This window comes from Ctenocephalides felis, unplaced genomic scaffold (assembly GCF_003426905.1).
Source record: "Ctenocephalides felis isolate EL2017-DRISC unplaced genomic scaffold, ASM342690v1 CF-g0.4_SCAFFOLD_03571, whole genome shotgun sequence".
Lineage (NCBI taxonomy): Eukaryota > Metazoa > Arthropoda > Insecta > Siphonaptera > Pulicidae > Ctenocephalides > Ctenocephalides felis.
Genome location: NW_020539725.1, coordinates 47,540,174 through 47,551,872, shown reverse-complemented (window position 1 = coordinate 47,551,872; position 11,699 = coordinate 47,540,174). Strand labels below are relative to the sequence as shown.

Below are 11,699 nucleotides of genomic sequence, written 5' to 3'. Positions count from 1 at the left end.
CTTTGCGTCAGGAAAGTGTTTTCGCAGGAGAACAAAAAATTAAAAATTACGCATCTAGTAAACTAAAAACTACAATAAAAATTAGAATAGCCAACAGTTTAACTCATTGTGATCAATCTTGATGCCATCCATGGATGAGAGTAATGTAGTTACAAAATTATGAGCTTTTAAGTACAGCCTCTAGAGCTTTGGTCATTTTCTAGTTATTGTTACTAACCTTTGCGGCAGGAAAGTGTTTTCCGCAGGAGAAAAAAAATTAAAACTAAAAACTGCAATAAAAATTAAAATAGCCAATAGTTTAACATATAGTGATCAATCTTGATGCCATCCATGGATGACACTCTTAGCGAAATTTTTATTATTGTTGTTAATTAAGCTTTAAACTTAAGATTTTGTATATTTAATCTATAGGACTAAAGTCACAATTAATGACACAGTTGCCTCAAGTTTTTTGGAATCAAGATTATTTGTTGAGCTATAAAATTCATAGTTTCTAAGTTGATCGAATTTGATCCAGATTCAGTGTTTTTTTTTAACTTCCCGTAAGGCAAGTTATTGTAATCGTCTAAAAATCGAAATTGAAAATGTTTGCATTTCTTCACGTTTTGGCAAAGACTGGTCCAGCCGTTTTGGAGATACCGAGCTAAATGTGCAAAAAATGGCAGTTTTTGAGAAAACTACTTTCTGCTTGTTTTGACAAAATAATTGCTTTTGGATTTTTTTTATCTCAGATTTTTTTTTCAATTTTTTTTTTCAAAAAAAACATTTTTTTTTGTATACCAAAAATATTTCAGATTTTAATTTTAATTTTTGCTAAATTTCTAAAGCTCACTTATATACTTTTAATAAATAAGTTTAACTTTGCAATTCAGTTTATAGAATTCTTATAAATATTAGACAATGTTACAATATTAATAATAATCTATTTGAAAACATTCAGTATTCCTCGAACATTTCATTACGGTACGAGAAGTTACAGCAATTTGCCTTTAAAATTAACATTGCCTTTTAATTGCACATTAAAATTAACCGAAAAACTACTATATAAAAATTTATTTAATTGGGGAACTATAAAATCCAAATGAAATTATATTGTCAAGAGTAAAATTCGCATTAATTGCTTTGGAATAACCAAGAGTAATCAATAGTTATTTGAAGTCTAGTACAACCTTGCCTGTTTTAAACTAATAGTGTTTTACAGAATTAAGTACGATCAGATTTTTTATTTTGAAACTAACTGGAAAACTATAAAATAAAAATGCAATTAATTTAAGATCTATATAAACTAAACAAAATTCTACTTTTAATGGAAAACTTTGTTTTATTGCTTTAGAATAATCACAACAAATCATTAGTCATTGGTAGTCGTTTTAATCTGTCTGGCCGTGAAAAATTAAACTCCTGAGATAATCAAACTCCGGCCAACGGCTCGGAATCAGGAATGCAATAATCGCTTCTATATAATTCTAAAGATGTTCTCTACATTTTGTTTTATACTGCTCGCAAATCGATGCAAAGGCTATAGATTAAAAATAAAATGTAACTCTCCGACAGACCTGGTCTCGGTGATGGACAAAAACAGATAAGTGTATTACAGACGAATAATGGAGCCGATGCGGCAACCATCCAGCGAAAAGATCAAAGTTAACTAATATAATATAATGCAAATCACGAAGTACCTAGGTAATTGGTACTTTATTTATGGTGCATTATACCCAATGCTCATAAGTTTATATTTTTAACATTTCGCTATAATACGTTGCTTCAAAACTTTCATAATCAATGGTAGTAGGAAATACATGCCTTTTATTGCCCTCCACCAGAGTTTGTCTGGTTTTAAAAACCGGCTTTTAGACGAAAATTATAAAATTCGAAAACCGTTCTTTTAGTGAAAAAATCGGTTTCCACTGTATAAATAAAAAATGACAAATATAGCCAAATATACTAGATGGATGCAAGCGTTTTGATCCTTAGTATCATATCTGTTCAATAACATATGGAATCATATCAGTTAGTCATGATTCCCAAAAAGGTTTTGTGTTATCTGTTATCTAATGTAATATTAATTTAGATTTTTATATCAGTGTAGATATTAATTTATATCAGTGTGACTTCTTCTTGAGGAAGTAACTTCCTCGGAGCAAAAAAATAATTAAAATATTTGAAATCATTAATTAAAATTGCTTGAAATAGAAAATACTTGAAGTTTTGCTTATTTTTTTACTATAAAACTGTACCTTTATTCAAATTACCAAAATATTGTTAAATTTGTGGCCTGACGTTTATATATAAATCATAACGTTACAACCTCCAGGAAGAAGTCAAAAAAACCGACATGATTTATATTTGCTCGTTTGTTTTCAATTGTTTTTTTAATTGTTTGGATCAAATTTGGAAAAAGATTGTGTGTGTGTTTGTGACCAATTTTTGACTTTTTGTCTATTTTTTTGAAACGGCTAGACCAATTTCAAGAACTTGAAAGCCATTCCAAGAAACTTGATAAGAACTTGTTTTGGTTAGTTTTTTGAAATAATCAGCCAAGCGGTTTCTTTAGAATAAGCAGGAAAGTGTAAGTTTTTTCGTCCACGTTTTCATAATAAGAAGGAAAGTGCTCGTTTACGTTTTCATAAATTATAAAAAATTACAAATCTTCTGAAAGATTTGTTGTCAGTTGCTAATAATTTTTGGGCAAAGATCGAATATTTCTTCGAAATGAAATGTTTAAAACAAATTGGAGGTTTTTGATGAAACTTTACATGGCGATAGAGTCTATACACTATGCAAACTTTTCCTAATAAGTTGGAGTTTCCTGTATTTTCCTAACAAAATTTGTCTTAATGACAAATCTAGACATATACATACAAGATACTGATTCAAAACAAGTCTTTTTACTATAATCATAATTCTGTCGCCATTATTAGAAAAGCGTGTCGAAAGGGGCGTACATGCAAATATGTTGGTTCCCTTGAAACTTGCAACAAATAATCGGGTCAATTTAAACGGAATAAAGAAAGATACTAATAATTACATCAGGAGTGTCTAATTTAGCATGTGGAAAAACAGTGTTGGACTTTATCTGAAATTATTGTTGGAAAAATGCTATATCGATTACATGATACAACCCTTTGACTCCGAGATTATTTTCTAGAGGAGTGACTCTGTTGTACGGGACAGCGTGACGCTCACTAGCCCCAGTTAAGAAAAATCATACTCAACGTTATGTTTAAAAAAATTTCAATCATTATCAATAAAAATGCATTTAAAATAAGAAAATGCACTCATAAAAAACTAAAATTTGAATTAAAAAATTAAAATGTGAATATTTTAACTCATAGTTAAACTAAATTAAAAACTCGTATATCTTCAAGCCGAAAACATCATGTGTACAGGTGTTAACTATAGACATGTCGCCCATAGATGATACCCGTACACACAAGTAGTCATGAGAATGTCGCCAATAAAAGGCACTTTTAGCGAAAGGGTTGTATGATAAATTCGTGATAAGTGTAATAATAAAGACAATAATTCATTCATATCACTACTAGTGAATTTTGTTTATATTTGCTCACTTTAATTCCACGCTTTAGAAAAATACCTTCTGTGTTAAAATAGAGTAATGACTCAATTTTTTTTTAGCCCTATAATACAACCAAAATTATATTTTGAAAAAAAAGTGTTCATAAGGCACGAACGCTTAACTTTTCTAGAATTTCTCTAATTTTGTGTCCAAGTCCGTCTAGTCATTCTGGATTTATCATGGCCAATTAGTTTAAATTTGCTTCATGCACATGTATTGGCGAAACGAGAACACTGATTGAATTGGTCGTAAATAAGGCATCAAATTGGTATCAAATCAATAAAGTAATTAATCTTTGATAGTAAAATTTATTATATTGAATTTATATTCTATCAAAGTTTTGCTGTACGCACTATTGAAAGTGCGTGAATTATTGATTTTGAATGAATTACACTTGCAAAAGTAGTGTTAATTCTAGGTTTTTTTTTTTTTACTCCAATTTGTCTAATATGAAACCTTCAAATAATTTACCATTTTACTATGATGAAATGTGCGAACTTTTGATGGGACTTGCCAACATACTTCACATCATTTTTTGTAAAGCTTTAATCAGTAGTTAGTTGAAGTCGAGTTTGTGTTTAATAGATTTATTAAAGGATTTATTAAAGTAGAGCAATTTTTAAATTCATATATTACCAAATAGTGATTTTTAAATTCGGAGCAATTGTGGCTTTTTACTATAGTTTAGGAATATTATTCACGATTACGGTTTTAGAATTAAAAAAAAGTTTAAAAGAATATAATTAATAAATTTAATCACAATAATTCATAAGTACACCACGAAAAACTACCAGATCACCCAAACAATATTTAAAAAGAATTAAGCGAGGAATCTCCTACTAAAAGATCATCTTATAAGAGATAATCTCTTTAAGTCCATTTACAACCAGCATATTGTCTTAAAAAATTATATTATTTTGATAGGCAATATGTCTATGCAATAAAAAAAATTGATAAGTAGTCACAGTTTGACCAAAGCTTTTGGTGGCATGAAAAAGCTCACAACTTTCAAACTAAGCGAGACATTTTGATTGTCTAGTTTTTTGATGGTAGTTACTATCAATACTATCACCATGTTTGGCGTTGAGTTCTGGGACAGTCTGTATATTTGTAGAAACTGCATATATCGGATTAATTTATTATATCAATATATTTTTATACATTTATTCATTATGAGTTCATTACAATATTTAACAAATGTATACATTATTAATTTAACAAATTTGTTTTAGCTCGATAAGTTGTGAAAAATCTTTGTTAACCGCATAAATTATTGAACTCGTATAAATTAATTTATAATTGCAATTTCACAAACTATTAAAAAATTAACATTGAGCATGTAGAAATATCGTTCGGTTTTGAAATGCTCGGCTGCAATCACGTATCGAAAAAAAATTTCTGCAAAATTATACCTTTTTGCGTATGTCGACCGGAAAGATAATCGAAATTTTTGTGTATTTCTAAATGCAAGTTCATTAGCCGTGTTAGTAATTTTTCTTCTATCGAAATGCAAATTGCACAAACAATGCGAAAGCAAGGCCGTTCGAAGCAACGAAAGGGAAAACTGTATCTAAACTATAAGATTATGTGCCTACACATTTATATTTTGTTCCAATATAAAATAGATTCATAAGCTCAATACAGAGACAAATGTCCAACGTCGTTCGGCCGATGCGCGACCGACGACCACCGATCAAGGATGGCAATTTATTGATTGATTATGGATTAATCAATACATTTCTGAGACAACTAGTGGTGGTATGGTATTGAGTTAAGTCAAATCAATGTAACTTTTCTACAATCAAGTAGTTATTCAGAAAATCATATTAACCAATACATTGAAATTACAAACTTGCAAAAATTGTAAAAATAAATTTTACGTTACGTTTATTACCTTTTAAGGTACGGCGCGCAATTCTCGTATAAAATAGAAATGTTATATTACAAGTTTACGGTCGTATGAGTTGGTAGTCATGAATTGCTAAAAAACTATGACTTCGTTGTGCGATTAAGCATTTTGTTCTAAATCTACTTGTAAAACCTAACCTCCAAAAGGCACAAATGTCAAAACAATTTTATTATATATATAATATATATAATATATATATATATATATATATATATATATATATAGAGGTAGTCCTTAACATGGACGTGGACTTCCAAATTGATAAAAAAAATCTCTAAAAGTTTTAGCTCTTAATACTAACTTTTAGATAGTGCACAATTCAATCAGAGCTTCGTTTAGAAATAGCATGGAAAAATTTCCAAAATTTTAAAAATGTTTTTTGGTATAACTTAGTGACAAATAAATTAAAAGTGACAATTTGTGTCATCGTTTATCGAAAATTTGACGCTCTACAAAACATGTTTTTTATAATTTGTTTTGTAGAGCGTCGAATTTTGAATAAAACTCATTAATTTGTTTGCTAAGTTATATCTAAAAACAGACTTAATTTTTTTTTTAATTTTTCCATGCTATTTCCATATAAAACTTTGATTGAATTGGGCACTATCTAAAAGACAATATTAACAACTAAAACTTATTGAGAATTTTTTTTTATTGATTTGGATGCATTTGAGGCCGTGAGAGCAAGGAAATTCGAAAATGTCCATATTAAGGACCACCCTCATATATATATTATATACATAACGATTGTAGGTGAAACTTTCTGATGTCACTTTTGTAACATATAACTAAAGTCTTACCAAAGTTTGAATTTCTGCTACTTCCCCATATCGTAATGAAACATTCAAACATTTTTAAATGTGTTTAGTTTGAATTAAAATTAAAATTCGAATCATTTTAGATATTCGAATTTTTATATATTTTTTAATATATAATTCTTTTTTCTGTAATTTTGTAAAAAAATTGTTTTTTTCCCCAAAAACTGATCATTTCTTCACACTGCCAACTCTAACAAAATGTTTTTTGAATTATTGTAATTGGATGCTCCGTTCGTTTAAAAACTGCTAATTTTTGCACTTTTTACTCCGTTTCAAAAAATCTATCAGCATGTCTCCCTATCAATACTAATCAAATACTTTTGAATCATTCTAATCGGATGCCTCGTTCTTGCAAAAACCGAACCATTTTCTGCTTTTTCTGCTCCAATTCTCGAAAACGGTTTTACCCGTGTTTGTCAAAAACTAATCAGCGTATCTCCCTACTAATAGGAATCGAATGCTTTTTGAATAGTTTAAATTAGTTGATAAAAAATTGTATATGCATACATACAAAAACACACACATATCCTTTTTTACAAGGTTTGTCAAATTGTTCAGAAACGTAAAGAAAAGATATGCAAAAATTTTCATTTTTTGATTTTTGGGCGACTACTGTAACTAACCCTAGCCTTGAGGGATGTTAATAAAATTATAGTACTAGAACTTATTATTTTCACCCCTGTTTCTCTTTGATGTAGATTCGAATAGTACAAATTCATAAATAACAATTATAAACCTTCAGGTCATGAGTTAAATACAATACGGAGCTATATTTGAATTTAGAAAGGTTATTCGACACGAAAATGTAAATTTCTTGCAAATGTAAAGTATTGGAATTTTGATTGTCTTTGTTGTCACTGGCTGCACCATTCATATATATGTATATATGAAATGATATTTAACAATAATAATTACACTCATAATAATTGCTAGTAGGCGCATATTATTTCTAAAGAATTTTTTTTGAGTCTCATTTTAATACCTAACTTTGTAAATTTTGTATATTTAACTATTATTCTGCAACGTTTCAGAATGCTATGTAGATTAAAATAAATGTAAAACATTTGCTAATTAAAAGAACAATATGTAATAAGGAGGAGTTCCAAAAGGTTAGGGGGCGTCCATTGATCACGTGATCGATTTTTTAAGGATTTTTTGACCTCCTTGGTGATTTAAGTAAAATTTATAAATGTAATTATAATATAATTATAAATTTATAAATCATAAATTATGAATCAAATAAACATAACAAATTTTTAGTCAGAGGATTTTTACTAAATAAAAAATTACTAAAATAAAAAATAATTGAAGTGTAGAGACAAAATATTACTGCTAATACATCTGACATATTCTTTATATTTCAAAGTTTTTCACAAATGATTATATCTGAAATATTATTTATTATCGATTATTAATAAAAATAAATCATATAATTCTTATTTTAGTTTACCATTTAATATTTCATAACATTCTGACTCAAACATCATTTTCCAATAAATGTGATTATCATTCGACATGCCATAGACAATGTACTATAAAGTTAATAACTATAATATTTTACAATAAGCCATGATAATAGTTCCTTACAACTAAATAAGGTATAATATCTTTTTGCGTATATTGATTTAATTCAATTTACGCCTATAAAACTAAATAATAAATATTTTTACATTACATATTGAATTATGTTATATGCTTCACAAAAGAAATGATTGGCAAAATGAAAGGCTAAAATAAGAACATGGGTAAAAATTCCATGATTCATATAAATAATTAAAAAATCCATACTTTACGACTTGCATTTGTTTGCTTAAAATTCAGAACAAAACAGGATACTTGAAGAAAATATAATTTAAAAAAAATGGTCAAATATTTTGATTGATTTTCAACATACCTCACTGGATTGGCATTCTAAGTCACCAAAAATTTGATGATGTTCCATAACGGATTAGGTGCATCAAAAATGTTTTGATTGCTATTGATATATGTCCTTCATAATTTAATAGTAAAAACTTCAAGTTAAAATATCTGCCTTATTTGAACTCGTTGTCAGTGGCATTTTGCTTTAAGAAAGTTGCATGAACTTCTAGATAAGTGCAAATAATTGACTTAAGCAATAAGATTTCTGATTTAGCAACTTCTAAATTTTTGATAGAAATTTTATCAATTGTTGTTATAAATGCTTCTAAATGATAAAGATATCAAAATTCTTCGCATATCTTCTGGGTTCCGTTCTATATAACTCAAAATCTTGATCTAGATCAATCACACTTGTCCTCGAAATACGAAAGCTATAAAAGTTTCTATCATAAGGAACATAATCTAGATAATTAGTTGCATTGGATAAATAATTGAGTCATTATTACAGTAGTAATCATAAATATTATAATTATAATTCAAGAAATAATTTTATCACTATAAACTATAATTGATAATTAAATATTAAATACCTTGGTTTTTAATGATATATTACTTATTAGTTGCATTTTTTCAATAAATTGCATGTCATTTAAAATAATTTGTCCATACTACCCAGATTGGTCAGAAAAGGTTCGGATAAGTTTGTGTTCCAAAAATTCTACCGCATTTAATATATTAAAACTAGAAATATTTTTACAAAAGTTGAATAACAAAAGTACATATCAAAATACGGGATTTGAAATAGACACACCCAAAAGCTCTGAAGAAATTGTACAAAATTTTATACAAAACCGAAAAAGACCAGGATACATAAAAATATGAAAAATTTCATACTCATTACCTAATTCTGATCACAAAAATTATATCAATTAAAAAAATATGTTCTTAAAAATATTTAAAACGCATGGTTTTTTATAAATAAATAAAACATTCAAACTTTTAAAAATTAGAAGTATTTGCAATTTTGCTTTAATGCAAGTTTCTGGTGAAAATAGAAACTTCTCCTTCAAAGAATTATATAGGAGGTATGCCATCTGTACCATTGGTCACAGAGCCTAACATTTCAAACTTAAATTAATTTTTTGCAATTTATTATTTCAATCATTCATGAATAAAACAAAGCTTTTACTCATCAATAAATGTATTAGATAAATTATTAGAAAAACGTCTTAATTATATGTTCATATATCATTTATTCATTAATTCTTGAACCGAGTAATTTGAGACGACCTATGTTGTCACTATTGATGAGAAATCGTTGAGCATCGTGAGATAATTCTACTTTATCAATTTGTTTATTAACTATATATATATATATATATATATATATATATATATTTATACTAATAGGTGAGCTATGTAATAATTGCTTATTACATACAAAAGAATTTAATGAACTCAGTTCCTGTATAAGATCACCTTATGATTTTTTTTATGATGGAGCATATAGCTATAGATATCATTGAAGATAAATTATCAACAATATTTACATATTAACTTACACAGGAATATATATATATATATATATATATATATATATTATGGTGGTCCTTAATATGGATATTTTCGAATTTCCGTGCTCTCACAAACTCAAATGCTTCCGAATTGATAAAAATTCTAAGTTTTAACTTTTAATATAAACTTTAAGATAGTCCCCACTCCAACCAAAATTTCTTGGTTCTATTTCCTGAGTAATCACTTATTTTATAAAATATATCAAATTTTTGTGGTAGTTTTTTCAATAATGATCAAAATAAGCAAATACAATGTTATTCTCAAAATTTTTTGTCGCTTAGTTATACAATTCTAAAAATCAAGTGGAATCTTGCCCATATGTTTATATTATATTATATATATATTACTAAAATGTTTTAAAAATTTAAAAAGTAACCAATGTAACTGATTCTACATTTTACTTTTATAGTCACTTCTTATTATTTGACTTTGCCAAATTTTTTTACAACTATATCAAAATTTTGCTGTTGAATAATAAATTTTGATATAAGTTGTTGAACATTTTTACATAAATCACTCTATATTGCTTTTTTATTGATTTATTTGTTAAATTAGTTTTATGTTTTACTTTCATAATTTGTGGGATTCGTTGTGAATGATTATTTATAAATGCTTTATCAAATCTGATTACTTAGGAATCTATGCTAATTAAAAGTCCTCCAAAAGTTATAAAAAACGTATAGGTACCTTGGAATCATGGTTATACAAGATTCATTGTATATACAAATGCAACATATATATATATATATATATATATATATATATATATATATATATTGTACGTGTATAAGTCACTCAACTCCTCCTAAACGGCTGTTCCAATTTCGATAAATTATTTTGGAGTTTATCATAGGATATGAAAATACATACGTCCGAACAGATGTTATTAGATTTATTCAATAAAGCGTTTAATAATTTTTAAATTTAATAATTTAATGGAGTACTTAGTTAATTTTGCAAAGTTCAAAAATAATGTAGAATAGTTGATATAGAATAGTAATAATGAAAACAAATTAAGGAATAAAGTGCAAAGAACCACTTATATTATATGACATTGAAAGAATGTTGGTAAATAACTCCTCTATTAATGTCTATTTAATTAAAATGTACTAAAAAAATAATGTCTACATTATATATACAAAGATTATATAGTAATATATATAAATATAAATAATTTAACTTATGTGGATGGGGTCGCAGATTCAAACCTACGTTCTGTCAAACTGACATCGGGCAGCAGCTATGTCTATTTTCACTTGAAGATATAGATAAAAAATATAATTTTAATTGAAAATAAGCCTATTTTTTGGGTACTGCGGTGTGAAATGGAAATAAAAGATCACACTATTCTTTCCTAAACCGAACTGGAGTTTAATTCAGCTCATGGACTTGCCCCAGGGCAGTCTACTCATTATTTATTTATTATATAAATATTGTAGGTAAAGCATTTATTTTGATAGATGACAGATTTCGAAGTTTCAATCCCGGTAATATTTATTTTTCCATTTTTATGTTCAATTGTAAGTGAAAAAGTTGTTATTGAAAATTTTACTGGATTTTCAGGATTAAATAAAGTACATTTAATCAAGATCAGTTGTAAAATAGTGAAATACTTTTCGATTTCATAATAAAAAACTAGTTGAGTGTCGTATTTTCCCTTAAGGTGAGTTGCAAAAACTCCCCGATAGGTGTAATAATTGACTTAATTAATCGAAATTGAGATTTAGATATTTAGATAAAATTTTCAAATGTTCATTCCGAAAATTAAGTTTTCGCTTTCAATTGCAATTTTTTGATTGTACGGGTTATTTTAAAAAACTTTATTGAACATTTTGCTGAATTGAATTTACCTGTTGAATATGGTTACTTTAGCAAAGTTTCTTAGAATTCGGACAAATGTTCTTATATATATATATATATATATATATATATATATACACTATAGGGCAAATATTTATAT

The 11,699-nt window shown here is 27.1% G+C and overlaps 1 protein-coding gene across 1 annotated transcript in view; it reads right to left on the bottom strand.

Moving 5' to 3' along the window:
- LOC113386159 (cuticle protein 6-like) overlaps positions 1-8,246 on the bottom strand; it is a 50,330-nt gene extending 42,084 nt beyond the window's left edge. The window contains exon 1 of the mRNA XM_026623958.1: positions 8,199-8,246. Coding sequence (XP_026479743.1) covers positions 8,199-8,246 — 48 coding nt within the window. The remainder of the gene's footprint in view (positions 1-8,198) is intronic.
- Between the last annotated feature and the right edge of the window lie 3,453 nt (positions 8,247-11,699).